This window comes from Eptatretus burgeri, chromosome 17 (genome assembly GCF_056783735.1).
Source record: "Eptatretus burgeri isolate ZD-2024b chromosome 17, Ebu_testis_v1, whole genome shotgun sequence".
Classification (NCBI taxonomy): Eukaryota; Metazoa; Chordata; class Myxini; order Myxiniformes; family Myxinidae; genus Eptatretus; species Eptatretus burgeri.
Window position 1 is genome coordinate 1,482,518 of NC_140977.1, and position 20,551 is coordinate 1,503,068.

The 20,551-nt window shown below is 44.4% G+C and overlaps 2 protein-coding genes across 2 annotated transcripts in view; both read left to right on the forward strand.

Moving 5' to 3' along the window:
* Nucleotides 1-4,325: 4,325 nt before the first annotated feature.
* The window catches only part of LOC147009076 (uncharacterized), a 31,425-nt gene continuing 15,199 nt past the window's right edge, over nucleotides 4,326-20,551 (forward strand). Inside the window, exons 1-5 of the mRNA XM_085862734.1 lie at nucleotides 4,326-4,850; nucleotides 12,805-13,001; nucleotides 13,080-13,142; nucleotides 15,712-15,774; nucleotides 17,733-17,786. Of these exons, the coding sequence (XP_085718860.1) occupies nucleotides 4,717-4,850; nucleotides 12,805-13,001; nucleotides 13,080-13,142; nucleotides 15,712-15,774; nucleotides 17,733-17,786 (511 nt within the window). The 5' untranslated portion in view covers nucleotides 4,326-4,716. The remainder of the gene's footprint in view (nucleotides 4,851-12,804; nucleotides 13,002-13,079; nucleotides 13,143-15,711; nucleotides 15,775-17,732; nucleotides 17,787-20,551) is intronic.
* LOC147009077 (uncharacterized) overlaps nucleotides 17,016-20,551 on the forward strand; it is a 113,227-nt gene continuing 109,691 nt past the window's right edge. The window contains exon 1 of the mRNA XM_085862672.1: nucleotides 17,016-17,786. The gene's annotated coding sequence lies outside the window, so the exon portion shown is untranslated. The remainder of the gene's footprint in view (nucleotides 17,787-20,551) is intronic.

Below are 20,551 nucleotides of genomic sequence, written 5' to 3' on the forward strand. Positions count from 1 at the left end.
CCTTGAGGAATATCTGCCTATGAGAGATTCCGATGAGAATCGTTCTACAGAGTAACCATGAAAAATATGCTTTTGCCTCATAACGTCACCAAATGACGTCATAATGTCTCAAGCTTGACATATCTAGAAAGCGCTCATCGAGGTGTTCAATTTGAGGTGCGACACGATATGGTTCCTAAAACTTGAAAATTTGACCTTGAGGTCAAATATGTTTGACCTGAGGCGCTAACCATGAAGGTCAAGGCCAATCGCCAGCAAAAATTAATCAGCTGAGCGCCAGACCATGAACTATATTCCCATGAAGTTTGAAGGCGATCCGATCAAAATTACTCAAAAAATAAGGGTTTCGTCGACCCCTGATTTGCGACAAAGTGACCTTGACCTTTGACCTTGACCTTCAAAATTTTATGCGCTGAAAGGGACCTCTATAGGCCTCTGATATGCGAAGTTACAAAAATTTCCAATGATAACTGTGCTCTGCAGAGTGATTTATACGTGATTACAGACCAAAAAATTAAAAAAAAATTAAAAAAAAACATATGAAGGTCAAGGCCAATCGCCACCAAAAATTAATCAGCTGAGCGCCAGACCATCAACTATATTCCCATGAAGTTTGAAGACGATCCGATCAAAATTACTCAAAAAATAAGGGTTTCGTCGACTCCCCTGATTTGCGCCAAAGTGACCTTGACCTTTGACCTTGACCTTCAAAGTTTTGTGCACTGAAAGGGACCTCTATAGGCCTCTGATATGCGAAGTTACAAAAATTTCCAATGATAACTGTGCTCTGCAGAATTTTTTATACGTGATTACAGACAACAAAAAAAAAACACATAAAAGCTGACAAACATATCTTGCAAAACTTCGTTTTGGCAAGATAACAAGCAGTCATAGACTAGTACTTACGAAATCGTCAACTTGACCTCTGACCTTGTCGAATAAAAGCTGTCTCGAGAGAAGGTAGCGACGCAAACCAGAAGTTTCTATGATGATTCTGTACCAAACCATCAAAAATCGAATGTTTGGCCTCACTGTTACCTTGACCTTTGACCGATTTTGACCAAAATCTAATCAGCGCGAGCCATCACCTTCCTCAATCACGTGGTGCAATTTGACATTGGTAGCTTCTTCCGTTCTTGAGGTACCGCGGATTAACGTAACGTAAAGGTCACACTCGACGCCCCCCCCCAACTCGAAAGGACGCCGGGGCGAGCGCGATGACGTCAGCGTGCACACGCAAAACCTTTATGTGACTCAACGACGCGTCTGCTCGATCGCGCTGCACCACGTAACGAGCCGTGACGCGGCGGGTGAAATATTTTTATACAATCTTAAAACGTCTCCAACACATCCGTTTTTTTACCAGAATTTCGAGAACCGAGTGTTAAGCGTCCTAAGCGATCGCAAAAATCGAAGACAAAATTAAAATTGAAGTTAAAACGAACTCGTAACGTCGACCGAAGCAAAAATACTCCATTTCCCCACAAGAATTTACGGAATTATTTAATACTATTTTATAACACTGAAATTTTTAAAACAGCCGAAACTCGATGAATTGACACACAAATTCCGCCGAACTTACCTCGATGTTTTGGATGTTTGACCTCACTGTGACCTTGACCTTTGACCGATTTTGACCAAAATCTAATCAGCGCTCGCCATCACGCTCCTGAATCACGTGGTGTAATTTGACGTTAGTAGCTTCTTCCGTTCTCGAGTTATCATGCCTACAAACAAACAAACACACAAACAGAGGATGGAAGTGATCAATATACTGACGAAATCTTTAGATTTCGTAAGTAACAAACACACAAACAGACCCAAATACAATACCCTCTCCTCCAACGAGAGTAACAAACCACAGGGTGTTTTCCAAACCGCAATCACAATCCACAACAGGATAACGACAATTCACGCCGCAAAACAATGGCGAACGTTCAATCACGAGAACTGTTATGGACATGTAGACATCACGCACCGACCAGAATACGATCAAACAGAGACAATTGTGTATTATTACAAAACAACAAAATATAAGTGTTAATTCGGCCACGTGCTGCCATCTCTCGGAACCTTTGTGGATTCAGATGATCGTGGTGGGAAATTCCGATGACGTCACTTCCGCAGGTGGTGTTTGCTTCACTGACGAGAGCGATGGAGTCGATGTGCAAACGTTTGATTTGAGATTCCAGGAGAACTTGGTGGGGAATGAAGAATCGAGTATGTGCCATGAATATTGAGAGAGTGAAACAATACGAGTGGTGAGTTTGATTGTTGTGGGAATTTGATTCAAACCATCGTGAGTTGGTTGTTGGTTTTGGGCCTGCAATAGGCACGCCAAGTGTGTTTGAAGAAGTGGCCCGTGGTTCTGGGGTCGTGGCTTTTGAATTTTGTTGCTGTTTTTAAGTTCAATAATCGGTGGAATTTACTGTTTTGTGATGTTCAGTTCGAATGTTCCTTCCTTTTCATTTGTTTGAGAGTTGACCATGAGGAACATGTAATTGAAGCATGAATATTGTTGTTGAAATAAAATCATCAAGAAGTTCATTCATGGGTGTATCAGCCCAAACCCAGGAAGTTGTTCTCTGAACTTACATAGAGCAGGAAAGATGGTCACAGCCCAACAGGATTTAGGTGGATTGTTAAAAAAATCCTCATAAAATCTCATGGTGTGTCAAATCAAATGGTTTGTGAAACAGACCAATCTCCAGAAGAAATTTCACCAAAGGGGGTGATTTCCAACCCCGACTCAGCCCAAGGGGGTGATTTCCAACCCCGACTCAGCCCAAGGGGGTGATTTCCAACCCCGACTCAGCCCAAGGGGGTGATTTCCAACCCCGGTTCCACCCAAGGGGGTAATTTCCAACCCCGGTTCCGCCCAAAGGGTTGAATTCTGACCCCGACTCAGCCCAAGGGGGTGATTTCCGACTCCGGTTCCGCCGAAGCGGATGATTTCCAACTCCGGTTCCGCCCAAGGGGGTGATTTACGGCACCAACCAAGGGGGTGATTTACGGCTCCAACCAAGGGGGTGATTTCCGACCCCGACTCAGCCCAAGGGGGTGATGTCCGACCCCGATTCAGCCCAAGGGGGTGATTTCCGACCCCGATTCAGCCCAAGGGGGTGATTTCCGACCCGAACTCAGCCCAAGGGTGTGATTTCCGACCGCGACTCAGCTCAAGGGGGGTGATTTCCGACCCCGACTCAGCCGAAGGGGGTGATTTCCAACCCCGACTCAGCCCAAGGAGGTGCTTTCCGACCTCGACTCAGCCCAAGGGGGTGATTTCCGACCTCGACTCAGCCCAAGGGGGTGATTTCCAACCCCGACTCAGCCCAAGGGGGTGATTTCCAACCCCGGTTCCACCCAAGGGGGTAATTTCCAACCCCGGTTCCGCCCAAAGGGTTGAATTCTGACCCCGACTCAGCCCAAGGGGGTGATTTCCGACTCCGGTTCCGCCGAAGCGGATGATTTCCAACTCCGGTTCCGCACAAGGGGGTGATTTACGGCTCCAACCAAGGGGGTGATTTCCGACCCCGACTCAGCCCAAGGGGGTGATTTCCGACCCCGACTCAGCCCAAGGGGGTGATGTCCGACCCCGATTCAGCCCAAGGGGGTGATTTCCGACCCCGACTCAGCCCAAGGGGGTGATTTCCGACCCCGATTCAGCCCAAGGGAGTGATTTCCGACCCCGACTCAGCCCAAGGGTGTGATTTCCGACTCAGCCCAAGGGGGTGATTTCCGACCCAGACTCAGCCCAAGGAGGTGCTTTCCGACCTCGACTCAGCCCAAGGGGGTGATTTCCGACCTCGACTCAGCCCAAGGGGGTGATGTCCGACCTCGACTCAGCCCAAGGGGGTGATTTCCGACCTCGACTCAGCCCAAGGGGGTGATTTCCGACCACGACTCGGCCCAAGGGGGTGATTTCCGACCACGACTCGGCCCAAGGGGGTGATTTCCGACCACGACTCAGCCCAAGGGGGTGATTTCCGACCACGACTCAGCCCAAGGGGGTGATTTCCGACCACGACTCAGCCCAAGGGGGTGATTTCCGACCACGACTCAGCCCAAGGGGGTGATTTCCGACCACGACTCAGCCCAAGGGGGTGATTTCCGACCACGACTCAGCCCAAGGGGGTGATTTCCGACCACGACTCAGCCCAAGGGGGTGATTTCCGACCACGACTCAGCCCAAGGGGGTGATTTCCGACCACGACTCGGCCCAAGGGGGTGATTTCCGACCACGACTCAGCCCAAGGGGGTGATTTCCGACCTCATCTCCACCTATATGACCACTTTAATTGGACGAGGCAATGTATGTAAAACAGCCGGCCGGCAACGGGGTTTGAATCGTGTTAATAAAATCATCTCAGGACCATTAATTACAAACAGAGTTTTCATCCAAATTCTTTGAAAGACACAAACATGTAACACCCCCCCCCCCCCAACACACCAGGGTCGGGTCCCATTATTGATCCTCATTTCCCTCCTGATATCGAACTCTGAAGCCGCTGCGAACACAATGAATAATTCGTTTGGGGAAGTTATCACAAGAGGATGTGGGAAAACTGAAAACGACGTCCCCAACAGTGTTCGAGTTTCACGAGAACATTGTTCCCACATGGAGACCGACATCTTGTTGAGAAAACCGATCCTTATCCGTTCCGTTCTGTTTGATCGCTTTTTATTGAACAAGCCGCTCGCCGACCGGACACGGAGATGGTTTCAGATCACGTGATTATTAGTGGCGAATCTGTCGTCTTGAAATCTTCAATAATATCGTGTGGAGAAGGAACGTCGCAAGTGGTTCATTTTTACCGGAACACGTGGTGTGGATTCGTGTGTCATTTACCGTACGTCTATACGACGACACCACCTTACTGTACCGTGCATTACTACCCTCTACCTTACAGTAACTTGCTTTACAACACTCTACCTTCCAGTACCGTGCTTTACTACACTCTACCTTACAGTACCGTGCTTTACTACACTCTACCTTACAGTACCGTGCTTTACTACACACTACCTTACAGTACCATGCTTTACGACACTCCATCTTTCAGTACCGTGCTTTAGTACACTCTACTGTACAGTACCGTGCGTTACTACACTCTACCTTACAGTACCGTGCTTTACTACACACTACCTCACAGTACCATGCTTTACTACACTCCCTTTCAGTACCGTGCTTTACGACACACTACCTTACAGTACCGCGCTTGACTACACTCTACATTGCATTACCGTGCTTTATTACACTCTACCTTATGGTACCGTGCTTTACTACACTCTACTGTACAGTACCGTGCTTTACTACACTCCACCTTACAGTACCGCGCTTTACTACACTCTACATTGCAGTACCGTGCTTTAGTACACTCTACCTTACAGTACCGTGCTTTATTACACTCTACCTTACAGTACCATGCTTTACTCCACTCTATTTTTCAGTATCGTGCTTTACTACACTCTACCTTAGAGTACCGTGCTTAACCACACTCGACCTTACAGTACCGTGCTTTACTACACTCTATTTTACAGTAGCGTGCTTTACTGCACTCTACATTACAGTACCGTGCTTCACTACACTAGGTTCGAGTACCGAGCTTTACAACACCCTTCCTTACAGTACCATGCTTTATTACACTCAACCTTACAGTACCCTGCTTTACTACTCTCTACCTTATAGTGCCGTGCTTTACTTCACTCTACCTTACAGTACCATGCTTTACGACACTCCACCTTACAGTACCTTGCTCTCCTACACTCTACCTTACTGTACCGTGCTTTACTACACTCCACCTTACAGTACCATGCTTTACTGCACTCTACACTGCAGTACCATGCTTTATTACACTCTACCTTACAGTACTGTGCTTTACTACACTCTACATTACAGTACCGTGCTTTACTGCACTCTATTTTACAGTAGCGTCCTTTACTACACTCTACCTTAGAGTACCAAGCTTTTCTGCACTCAACCTTACAGTACCGTGCTTTATTACACTCTACCTTACAGTACCCTGCTTTACTACACTCTACCTTACAGTACCATGCTTTACTACACTCTATTTTACAGTACCGTGCTTTACTACTCTCTACCTTACAGTACCATGCTTTACTACACTCTACCTTACAGTACCATGCTTTACTACACTCTATTTTACAGTACCATGCTTTACTACACTCTACCTTACAGGACCCTGCTTTACTACTCTCTACCTTACAGTACCATGCTTTACTACACTCTACCTTACAGTACCATGCTTTACTACACTCTATTTTACAGTACCGTGCTTTACTACACACTACCTTACAGTACCGTGTTTTCCTACACTTTTAAAGTACCGTGCTTTACTACAATCTACCTAACAGTACCGTGCTTTACTACACTCTACCTTACAGTACCATGCTTTACTTTACCCGACCTTACAATACTGTGCTTTATTACACTCTACCTTACAGTACCGTGCTTTACTGCACTCGACATTACAGTACCGTGCTTTACTACACTCTACATTACAGTACCGTGCTTTACTGCACTCGACATTACAGTACCGTGCTTTACTACACTCGACCTTAGAGTTCCGAGCTTTACTACACCCTACCTTACAGTACCGTGCTTTATTACACTCTACCTTACAGTACCGTGCTTTACTATACTCTACCTTACAGAACCATGCTTTACGACACTCTACCTTACAGTATCTTGCTCTCCTACACTCTACCTTCATGTACTGTGCTTTATTACACTCCACATTGCAGTTCCGTGCTTTACTACACTCTATCTTACAGTACCATGCTTTACTTTACCCGACCTTACAATACTGTGCTTTATTACACTCTACCTTACAGTACCGTGCTTTACTGCACTCGACATTACAGTACCGTGCTTTACTACACTCGACCTTAGAGTTCCGAGCTTTACTACACCCTACCTTACAGTACCGTGCTTTATTACACTCTACCTTACAGTACCGTGCTTTACTATACTCTACCTTACAGAACCATGCTTTACGACACACTACCTTACAGTACCGCGCTTGACTACACTCTACATTGCATTACCGTGCTTTATTACACTCTACCTTATGGTACCGTGCTTTACTACACTCTACTGTACAGTACCGTGCTTTACTACACTCCACCTTACAGTACCGCGCTTTACTACACTCTACATTGCAGTACCGTGCTTTAGTACACTCTACCTTACAGTACCGTGCTTTATTACACTCTACCTTACAGTACCATGCTTTACTCCACTCTATTTTTCAGTATCGTGCTTTACTACACTCTACCTTAGAGTACCGTGCTTAACCACACTCGACCTTACAGTACCGTGCTTTACTACACTCTATTTTACAGTAGCGTGCTTTACTGCACTCTACATTACAGTACCGTGCTTCACTACACTAGGTTCGAGTACCGAGCTTTACAACACCCTTCCTTACAGTACCATGCTTTATTACACTCAACCTTACAGTACCCTGCTTTACTACTCTCTACCTTATAGTGCCGTGCTTTACTTCACTCTACCTTACAGTACCATGCTTTACGACACTCCACCTTACAGTACCTTGCTCTCCTACACTCTACCTTACTGTACCGTGCTTTACTACACTCCACCTTACAGTACCATGCTTTACTGCACTCTACACTGCAGTACCATGCTTTATTACACTCTACCTTACAGTACTGTGCTTTACTACACTCTACATTACAGTACCGTGCTTTACTGCACTCTATTTTACAGTAGCGTCCTTTACTACACTCTACCTTAGAGTACCGAGCTTTTCTGCACTCAACCTTACAGTACCGTGCTTTATTACACTCTACCTTACAGTACCCTGCTTTACTACACACTACCTTACAGTACCATGCTTTACTACACTCTATTTTACAGTACCGTGCTTTACTACTCTCTACCTTACAGTACCATGCTTTACTACACTCAACCTTACAGTACCATGCTTTACTACACTCTATTTTACAGTACCATGCTTTACTACACTCTACCTTACAGTACCCTGCTTTACTACTCTCTACCTTACAGTACCATGCTTTACTACACTCTACCTTACAGTACCATGCTTTACTACACTCTATTTTACAGTACCGTGCTTTACTACACACTACCTTACAGTACCGTGTTTTCCTACACTTTTAAAGTACCGTGCTTTACTACAATCTACCTAACAGTACCGTGCTTTACTACACTCTACCTTACAGTACCATGCTTTACTTTACCCGACCTTACAATACTGTGCTTTATTACACTCTACCTTACAGTACCGTGCTTTACTGCACTCGACATTACAGTACCGTGCTTTACTACACTCGACCTTAGAGTTCCGAGCTTTACTACACCCTACCTTACAGTACCGTGCTTTATTACACTCTACCTTACAGTACCGTGCTTTACTATACTCTACCTTACAGAACCATGCTTTACGACACTCTACCTTACAGTATCTTGCTCTCCTACACTCTACCTTCATGTACTGTGCTTTATTACACTCCACATTGCAGTTCCGTGCTTTACTACACTCTATCTTACAGTACCATGCTTTACTTTACCCGACCTTACAATACTGTGCTTTATTACACTCTACCTTACAGTACCGTGCTTTACTGCACTCGACATTACAGTACCGTGCTTTACTACACTCGACCTTAGAGTTCCGAGCTTTACTACACCCTACCTTACAGTACCGTGCTTTATTACACTCTACCTTACAGTACCGTGCTTTACTATACTCTACCTTACAGAACCATGCTTTACGACACTCTACCTTACAGTACCTTGCTCTCCTTAACTCTACCTGACTGTACCATGCTTTACTGCACTCCACCTTTCAGTGCCATGCTTTACTACACTCTACATTGCAGTACCATGCTTGACTACACTCTATCTTACAGTACCATGCTTTACGACACTCTACCTTACAGTATCTTGCTCTCCTACACTCTACCTTCATGTACTGTGCTTTATTACACTCCACATTGCAGTTCCGTGCTTTACTACACTCTATCTTACAGTACCATGCTTTACTTTACCCGACCTTACAATACTGTGCTTTATTACACTCTACCTTACAGTACCATGCTTTACTGCACTCGACATTACAGTACCGTGCTTTACTACACTCGACCTTAGAGTTCCGAGCTTTACTACACCCTACCTTACAGTACCGTGCTTTATTACACTCTACCTTACAGTACCGTGCTTTACTATACTCTACCTTACAGAACCATGCTTTACGACACACTACCTTACAGTACCGCGCTTGACTACACTCTACATTGCATTACTGTGCTTTATTACACTGTACCTTACAGTACCGTGCTTTACTGCACTCGACATTACAGTACCGTGCTTTACTACACTCGACCTTAGAGTTCCGAGCTTTACTACACCCTACCTTACAGTACCGTGCTTTATTACACTCTACCTTACAGTACCGTGCTTTACTACACTCCACCTTACAGTACCGCGCTTTACTACACTCTACATTGCAGTACCGTGCTTTAGTACACTCTACCTTACAGTACCGTGCTTTATTACACTCTACCTTACAGTACCATGCTTTACTCCACTCTATTTTTCAGTATCGTGCTTTACTACACTCTACCTTAGAGTACCGTGCTTAACCACACTCGACCTTACAGTACCGTGCTTTACTACACTCTATTTTACAGTAGCGTGCTTTACTGCACTCTACATTACAGTACCGTGCTTCACTACACTAGGTTCGAGTACCGAGCTTTACAACACCCTTCCTTACAGTACCATGCTTTATTACACTCAACCTTACAGTACCCTGCTTTACTACTCTCTACCTTATAGTGCCGTGCTTTACTTCACTCTACCTTACAGTACCATGCTTTACGACACTCCACCTTACAGTACCGTGCTTTACTACACTCTACCTTACTGTACCGTGCTTTACTACACTCCACCTTACAGTACCATGCTTTACTGCACTCTACACTGCAGTACCATGCTTTATTACACTCTACCTTACAGTACTGTGCTTTACTACACTCTACATTACAGTACCGTGCTTTACTGCACTCTATTTTACAGTAGCGTCCTTTACTACACTCTACCTTAGAGTACCGAGCTTTTCTGCACTCAACCTTACAGTACCGTGCTTTATTACACTCTACCTTACAGTACCCTGCTTTACTACACTCTACCTTACAGTACCATGCTTTACTACACTATTTTACAGTACCGTGCTTTACTACTCTCTACCTTACAGTACCATGCTTTACTACACTCTACCTTACAGTACCATGCTTTACTACACTCTATTTTACAGTACCATGCTTTACTACACTCTACCTTACAGTACCCTGCTTTACTACTCTCTACCTTACAGTACCATGCTTTACTACACTCTATTTTACAGTACCGTGCTTTACTACACACTACCTTACAGTACCGTGTTTTCCTACACTTTTAAAGTACCGTGCTTTACTACAATCTACCTAACAGTACCGTGCTTTACTACACTCTACCTTACAGTACCATGCTTTACTTTACCCGACCTTACAATACTGTGCTTTATTACACTCTACCTTACAGTACCGTGCTTTACTGCACTCTATTTTACAGTAGCGTCCTTTACTACACTCTACCTTACAGTACCCTGCTTTACTACTCTCTACCTTACAGTACCATGCTTTACTACACTCTATTTTACAGTACCGTGCTTTACTACACACTACCTTACAGTACCGTGTTTTCCTACACTTTTAAAGTACCGTGCTTTACTACAATCTACCTAACAGTACCGTGCTTTACTACACTCTACCTTACAGTACCATGCTTTACTTTACACGACCTTACAATACTGTGCTTTATTACACTCTACCTTACAGTACCGTGCTTTACTGCACTCGACATTACAGTACCGTGCTTTACTACACTCGACCTTAGAGTTCCGAGCTTTACTACACCCTACCTTACAGTACCGTGCTTTATTACACTCTACCTTACAGTGCCGTGCTTTACTATACTCTACCTTACAGAACCATGCTTTACGACACTCTACCTTACAGTACCTTGCTCTCCTTAACTCTACCTGACTGTACCATGCTTTACTGCACTCCACCTTTCAGTGCCATGCTTTACTACACTCTACATTGCAGTACCATGCTTGACTACACTCTATCTTACAGTACCATGCTTTACGACACTCTACCTTACAGTATCTTGCTCTCCTACACTCTACCTTCATGTACTGTGCTTTATTACACTCCACATTGCAGTTCCGTGCTTTATTACACTCTACCTTACAGTACCATGCTTTACGACAACTCCACCTGACAGTACCGTGCTTCACTACACTCTATTTTACAGTACCATGCTTGACTACACTCAACCTTACAGTACCGTGCTTTATTATACTCTACCTTACAGTACCATGTTTTACTACACTCTACATTGCAGTACTGTGGTTTATTACACTCTACCTTACAGTACCATGCATTACTACACACTACCTTACAGTACCCTGCTTTACTACACTCTACCTTACAGTACCTTGCTCTCCAACACTCTACCTTACAGTTCCATGCATTACGACACTCCACCTTACAGTACCGTGCTTTACTACCAACTACCTTACAGTACCCTGCTTTACTACACTCTACCTGACTGTACCGTGCTTTACTGCACTCCACCTTTCAGTGCCATGCTTTACTACACTCTACATTGCAGTACCGTGCTTGACTACACTCTATGTTACAGTACCATGCTTTACGACACTCTACCTTACAGTACCTTGCTCTCCTACACTCTACCTTAATGTAAGGTGCTTTACTACACTCTACATTGCAGTTCCAGCTTTATTACACTCTACCTTACAGTACCATGCTTTCCGACAACTCTACCTTACAGTACCGTGCTTCACTACACTCTATTTTACAGTACCATGCTTTACTACACTCAACCTTACAGTACCATGCTTTATTATACTCTATCTTACAATACCGTGCTTTACTACACTCTACCTTAGAGTACCGAGCTTTTATTACACTCTACATTGCAGTACCGTGGTTTATTACAGTCTACCTTACAGTACCGTGCTTTACCACACTCTACCTTACAGTGCCGTGCTTTACTACACTCTAACTTACAGTACCTTACTTTATTATACTCTACCTTGCAGTACCGTGCTTTTTTACACTCTGCCTTACAGTACCGTGCTTTACTACACTATCTTACAGTACCGTGCTTTACTACACTCCACCTTACAGTACCGTGCTTTACTACCAACTACCTTACAGTTCCCTGCTTTACTACACTCCACCTTGGAGTACCGAGCTTTACTGCACTCTACCTTACAGTGCCGTGCTTCACCACACGCTACCTTACAGTACCATGCTTCACTACACCCCACCTTACAGTACCGTGCTTTACTTCACATTACCTTACAGTACCGTGCTTTACTACACTCTATTTTACAGTACCGTGCTTTATTCCACTCTACCTTACAGTACCGTGCTTTACTACACTCTATTTTACAGTACCGTGCTTTACTACACACTACCTTACAGTACCTTGCTTTACTACACTCTATTTTACAGTACCGTGCTTTACTACACTCTACCTTACAGTACCATGCTTTACTATACCCTACCTTACAGTACCATGCTTTACTATACCCTACATTACAGTACCATGCTTTACTACACTCTACCTTACAGTACCATGCTTTACTATACCCTACATTACAGTACTGTGCTTTATTACATGCTACCGTACAATACCCTGCTTTTCTACACTCTATTTTACAGTACCGTGCTTCACTGCACTCTACCTTACAGTCCTCTCCAGAGCACCATGAACCGAGATCTCTCTGGTGAAGATCACAGAGCGAACCCCCCAGGATCCACGATTGGTTCCCATGGAGTAAACTTGCTCGTTCCTGGAAGTTCTCTCGCAGACCGCGGGTCCAGGGTCGGTCCACCCGAGGATGAGGAATCGGGACCCGGTACGTGCCGTTCTCTCCGCACCGTCACGTTCTGGTGGTTCCTGAAAGTTTAGTTTGAATGGATTGTTTTTGTTTCAGGTGTTATTATGAAGGTGAAGGTGAAGTCCGAGTTTGTCGATGATTCGTTCCCTCAACATGAAGGTTTGAACCACAAACATATTCTACTTATGAGTTTCAAACAAAGATGTCTGATTGAAATGGGGATTGTTTTCTCAAGACATTCTCTTTTCCTTCCTCAATAGTGTGGGATCTTTAACACATCAAATAGAACACAAGTAGATGAGACAGCCTCCTTCATGTTCTCATCATTGATGGAATGTTCTGGGTGTGAATCGCCAGGATGTCAGTTTGTAGTCGGGTCGAGAATCAAATCCACATGAGACATCTTGTACTCCAGTTCACTCCTTGTGATCTATCATGTCATTGCAAACATTCTCCAACACACAGTGTAGTTTGGGATAACTTATTAAATAATATACTGATAATATTGTTACTGTGCTCGGTGTCGGTCACGAGCCGGCCGCTCTGACAGAGCCGCAAGTCGAGTCGGCCCGACCGATCGCCCGGAATATAGATCGCCGCCCGGATAACTCCGAAGCCGACGGGTCCTTGTGCAAGAACCGAAATTCGCCAATGGGCAGACCACATGGGGTAGGTTCGATTGCCAATCTTCAATTTACCTCAATACCCACGTGATCCAACTTCCGGGGTATTCCACCCTCGAAGGAACTCGTACGGATGCTTACGGAAACAAGCCGCTCAAGCGAGCCTGTCCCGTGCGCGATTCCGAGCGGCTTAATCGCCGAGAACCGTCGGTCCGAATGTCCCCCTTTTACGGCAAACCAACGGCTTTCTAACTACCAACACACGAAATGCTCAGTCAATGAAAGAATCGACGCGACGAGCTGAAAACATTGAACAATTGGGGTATTTATTAATGATAATGGGGAACTAGGGAAGCACGTAAGAACAGAACTATACCGACTATACGTAATGCAATGCAATCATTTACAGCACACAAAGCACTTAACAGTTTCCTACTTATTCGACGGGCCCATGGACACTCGTACGTATACACACACACACCCAAGAAATGCTGGCTGATGCCTTTAATAACGGACTCCAGCTCAGAGGACAGATGAGTTGAAACCCAGAACCTATCTCGAACCTCTCCACCTCGTGTGGTCTTCAAGCTGTTTGGACCCAGGCTCCAGCGAGAGCGAGCTGGATCCAATCGCCGTGAGCTGCGATCCTTCCCGAGCTCCAGCGAATTCTCTCGCGCTTCTGAACACGTGCTGGTGAGACGCGGCGCCGAGCCTTCCTGTTTATGCGTCGCTTCCTTGAAGAACCACCTCCAAGATGAGGCCGATGAGTCGCACCAAGCGGAGAACAAGGAGCTCCCCGAACCAAGAAGAGCCAGCCGAGCAACCAGCTCAACTCTCTTCCGGTGAACAAAGCCTCTCACAACACGAACCAAGAGAAAGAAGCAACGACCAGCAGCTCGAGCCGACCAACCAGCTGAACTCTCTTCCGATGAACAAAGCAGAGCCCAAGAAGCGAACCGAGCCAAGCAGAACCCGAAGGCCTGCTGAAAAGCCAAGCCGAAGCAAAAAGCCTTCAACCCGAACCAAGCAGAAGCCGAAGCTTTCTAAAAGCCAGCCGAAAGAAAAAGATCACTTCTAAAAGCCTCAACCCTCACCCGAGCCAAGCAGAACCCGAAGGCCGACTGAAAAGCCAAAGCAGAAAGCCCTCAAAAAGCCTCCTCCCTAACCCAAGCCAAGCAGAACCCGAAGGCCTACTAAACAACCCGCCACCCTCACAAGCAGAGGATCTCTTCCTTATTCTTCTCCGCCCTTCCCCCGCTCCCGGCGTGACTCATTCCCCCGTGCCCGCACAACCGCGGGTGGAAGGGAGTTGTTTAAGTCCCGTGATTCAGGATGGGAGGACTCTTCTTCCTCTTCGCAGAAGAGGGGGAGTGGCGTCTCCATTGTGTTGGGATCGCTCCCTAACTATTAAATTAAATCACAGCGCATCTAATCGATTTCTGCCCATTAAACAATGGAAGGTGAGCTATCTAGGGAACAAGCACTTATCGACATAACTGACGAAAGGAACCTGAATGTTGTGTGCAATCGAATTCCCAAATTCGTAACAATATGTTATCTCCACCACCAAAGGTGAACGAGGTTATGTTTTCACCCCTTTTGTTTGTTTGTGTGCTGAATATCTCAAAAGGTTGTGGTCGGATTCCGATGAAACTTGGTGGACACGGGTGTGTGACAAGGAGGAATTGATTCAATTTTGGTGACTATCCGAATCTGATAATTTTTTTTAAGTGATTCTTCACCATTGAGAGACGTGCTATCTTTCGGTTTAGCCCTAATATTTCAAAAAGTTGACAGGTTGGGTTTGTGGGAGCAATGAATTGAATCGATTTTGGTGAAGATCTGAATCCGGATCCGACTCTTGGAATGTTTTTACAGTGATTCTTCATCATTGAGAGATGGGGCTCAAAAACAAGACATATCACAATATCTCAAAAATGTATTCGGCCCGATATGTTCTCGTGGATCAGGCATTACAGGGCGGAGGTATGCGCTCTATCGAGTGCCCTTCTAGTTTTACTTGTTTCAGTGAAACGTATCAGGGGAGATGTTTTTATCCAGAAATGTGAATGAAAGTTTTGTTTAAATTTATTGTTTTTCTTCAGATTTTGTGATTAAAGTGGAGGTGAAGTCAGAGTTTGTCGACGATTCATCATCTGCGGACAAAGGTCTGAACCACAACATCATGCTCATTTTCGTTTCAGTGATTAATATAATATTGTTGTGATGATGGAAACGGACTCCCGGTAGTTGTATCCAGCACATAAGGGATTCCCTCGTTAGATGTTCAATTCATAAATGTTCTTAGTCAGGTACATTCCCCTTGTATAAGGGATGGTGGGTGGGGGGGGGGTGGGAAATGCATTGACTATGAGCATGTTCCATCCCCATTGTGATTTCTCACATTCTAAAGATTTCCCTCTTTCAATCCATCCATCCATCTACATACCTCAACCTCTCAAACCCAGTACATTCCTGCAAACCCTCTGTTTAAATCCATTTCAAATACCTCGATCCTTTCCATCCTCGATCCTTTCAAAGCCTTTTTCCTATTTCCACACCAACATCACAATTACACCGACACCCATTCAGGGCCGACATTAGCTCTGCCAGGACCGTCGTCGGACGAGGCAGTGCCCAACTGTCATAAACATGAACGTGTTCAATACTGCTGTCAAAAACATTAACGCTGCTATCTCGGTGTTGCGGAGCTGACCCGCTTGGACAATAGGAAGGCGGCATGAGACAGTTGATGCTCTTTGCCATGACTGATGCCACACCTCACTGCAGGCTCAATAAAAGCTGAGTGAATGAGGTCTCTCTGTGGTCTGCCTGCCTGAACTATGATACATGCCAACAATTCCAATGAGCTGTTGGAGAGCTGTTCGCGTCTGCCCAGCCGTTCTTGTTTGCCAAACCACAGGCTCTCAGTCGAACCTGCCAATCGATATGGGCGAGTTGTGCTGACACCAAGCTGACCAAAGGGGTTACAAAGGCAAACTGAAGCACGCATTCTTCATGCACAGTGGCCACGTACACCCAACATTCCCGACCCGCCTCACTGACTCACCACTCGCATTTCTTTCCTTCCCTCATGCCTGGTGTTCGCTTAATGGTGAGGATGCTGGGCTTGGGATCCCAGGATCCTGAGTTCAAATCCCAGTCAGCTGTTGAATTACAACCAGGTGGGGTTGATTCTGCCTGTCATCCTTCTGAGGTCTGCAAAATGAGTGCCAGCTTGCTGGTATCCTGTGTCAGAGTGGTGATCTGTCCAGGATTGTGCCCAATTTGCCAAGGAGACTGCTTAAGCAGCACCAACACGCTGCACAGAGTATGGAGTATGGTCCCCTTCCCTCCACTTTGGGATTAACACAAGCCCATCTGCTTGAGTGGGGTAAGCGAGAGGCCACGACCATGCTTCGATCTTCCTTCTTTCTTTCTACTTTCCTGGATGATTGTGTGGTGTGCATTTCCATCCTTAGGTCATTAAAATTGTTTAAGAGGAAGTTCTGTGTAAGGGGTAAGACCGTTCTTGTGTATCTGTGCCTTGTAAATACTTGTCTTGTGTGTCTGTGCTTGTGAAATATCGTGATTGTAAATACGTGCCTTGCTTTGGTAAACGTTTCAAAGCTAACCGGTTGTTCTTTCTAACATTGAATCTGCATGGCGTGTATGTAATAAATTCATGGCAACTTGTGCCCCACAAATTTATTCTGAGATATCCAATGCTCCACCCACGGTTTCACTTGGCCATACTTCATCAGTAAATAAGGGTGATACATTGTGGTAACTATCACGTGTAGGTAACGCAATGCTGGGTGTGAGGACCCAGCTAGAGCTCGTTATCCCAAACGGCATCCGCAGTTTCTTCGTAACCTGTCAGGCCACGCAGTTACCTGTGGCCTTGTGACATCAGGTTTAGAAGTCGAGAGTTGCGTCTGAGCAACCCCCTCGTGCACTCCTGCGTGCTCGTTCTGAAACCTGTAACAATATATTTATCAGAAGTTATTCGTTAGACTCAGGGTAGACGTGCACACACAGCAAGGGTTGTTCATTAATCCCCCGGTTACCAGCATGTAATCCCAATAATGTCGAGGTAACATGGTATGATTGTTTGTGTTTACAGATTTTGATCGGAAGCTGAATGTGGATCCTGAACTTGGTGATTTTCCCATCAAAGGTAAGTGGTTCAAACTATTCATCAGATTTTGTTTCACAGCACAAGTCACTGGATGTGCCGAAATACATGAAGTGACGTCGGTGTTGTGTTTGAAATTGTTTGTTGTTGTTAATGATGGAAACAAATTGTTTTAAAATGGTGAGTACATGTAAAAACATGCACTCGTCGTGAACAGGGTGGCAGTGAAAACGTCGGAGATAAACAACATGACAGAATGTGACAGAACGTGGAATGTGGGAAGGATATGTGAGGATGGGTTTGGGAAAGATAAAAAGAAGGTCTGGGAGAGAACCAAAAGGTATGGCATCACATGTAGAGGGGAAGAACAAGAGATAAGTTGCCTCCTTGGATAAAAAGATAAATTAAGGATGGAAGAAGAGAGAAAAAGGGAGATGAAGGATGGCAGAAGAGAGAAAAAGGGTGATGGAAGAAGAGAAAAAGGGAGATTAAAAATTGAATAAGAGAAAAAGGGAAATAGAGGGTGGAGGAAGAGAGAAAAAGGGGGATGGGAGATGGAAGAAGAGATAAAGGGTGGAAAAAGGGAGATGAAGAGGAGAAGAAGAGAGAAAAATGGAGATGAAGAGTTGAAAAGAAAGAAAAAAAATCCCATATTTTTTCACATCCTTTTTTTAATGTATCCAGTTTTTATTGCTTTTCCTTTTTTGCTGATTTTTGACTATATAGATATATATAGTCATGCGCCGCATTATGACGTTTCGGTCAACAAAGGACCGCATATATAACGATGGTCCCATAAGATTATAATGATGCTGAAAAATTCCTATCGCCTGCTGATGTTGTTGTGCTGCCAGTCTTATAAGAGTGCAGTATAGCAAACAATCAGCAGATTTTTGAGCAATTTCCCAGCACGTGTGTCGGTGCACAGAATATCAACAAGGGAATTCCCGATTTCAAGGATGCCGCTTAGTTTTGGGACAACTTAATTGTACAACAACAATTTGGTACAACGTTGTACACACCATAATTCACTGTGGCCCCATCTGTGCACAGCAAGACGAGTTACCTCTGCCACCAGCGGTGAAGGAGGTTGTGTTTTCACTGTCTGTTTGTCTGTCTGTGTGCAGGATATCTCAAAAAGTTGCAGACGGATTCAGATGAAATTTGCAGGGCAGGTTCGGTGTGTGACAAGGACGAACTGATTAGATTTTGGAGAAGATTCAGATCCGGATCCGACTCCCAGAATTTTTAAAAGTGATTCTTTACCATTGTGAGATGGGGCCAAAAACGATATTACAGCACAATATCTCAAAAAGTTGCTGACGGATTCGGATTAAACTTGGTGGACATTTCGGGTGTGCGACGAGGAAGAACTGCTTCAATTTTGGTGAAGATCCGAATTTAGATCCGGATCTGACAATTTTTTTTCAGTGATTCTTCACCATTGAAAAATAGGGCTATAAACGAGCTGTTGGGGATTGGGTTCGCTGATATTTCGACAAAAAAGTAGAAAGAAATTGCATGGCGGAGGTATGCGCTCAACCGAGTGCCCTTCTTATCAGCTTTTTTTGTTTTGTTCCACTGCATACCAAAGATGCATATGTGGGTATCAAAATATTTTTTCATTTCAACAATTTTCTGGAAGAAATGGTGCATTATTTGAAAAAAAGTGCAAGGGTGCCAATATTTTTGCCCATGACAGTGGCCTTCATGACTTTGGCATACTCGGTTCTCCTTTCGTGTTTTTCAAAAATTGGGTGGCTGAAGTTTCAGTGTGATTGATGTGTAGTAGATGCTTGCACCAGTGTAGTAGATGCTTGTTTTTTTGTCTGTAACATTTGGGCGAGCATGGCAGAGTTTACACCACATCTCAATGCTTTCCGCGTTAGTTTCCAGCCATGGGATGTCATTAAGCCATTTTTCAGAAAATGCTCATTTCTTCATATCAGATTCAGTAGGCTGACGAACTTTCTTCAGAGGTGGAACATCAAATGAGTCACTCGATGTACATTGTTTTTTTGAATTATTGGAACCACAACCCTGAAATCAGACATAAAATTGAAAGACACACAAAGAGTTTGAGATGAGATATATATATATATATATATATATATATATATATATATATATATATATATATATATATATATATATATATATATATATATATATATATATATATATATATATTTGTGGAAATGGCCCTTAGTGGGTTATTATATTAAATATAGGATTAGCCCAGATTCCCCCTTCAATGCATGTTTCGTCAGGTTGTTCGTTTCCTCTTCCACTGTCTCTCATGCTCTTCAGTCTCCAATCTCATGGTTTCCTTCAATTGGCCGATCTTTTCCCGTTTCATTCGTCGTTCTTTCACGATCTCCGCGTACTTCATCCTTGCTTTCTCCTTTAGTCGTTCTTGTCCTTTTTCGTTTCATTCCTTGTTCTTTTTTGTTTCATTCCTTGTCCTTTTTGTTTCTTATCCCACTGTCTCTCTTGTTCTTCCTTCTCCAATCTCATCGTTTCCTTCAATTGGTTGATCTCCCTTTCCTGCTTCATTCCTTGTTCTTTTTGTTTCTTATCCCACTGTCTCTCTTGTTCCTCATTCTCCAATCTCGTCGTTTCCTTCATTACTCTTCCTTGCATCTCATTCTTTAATCTTGCTTCTGCTTCCAGCTGTTCGATCTGCACAGTGTGGTTCCTTAACATTTCATTCTCCGTTCTCTTTCTTTCCTCTCTCAACATCCTCAGCTCGTTTTGTAATCCTGTCTCTTTGTTTTGGTGTTTCTGTAATTCAGATTTTTTTTCTA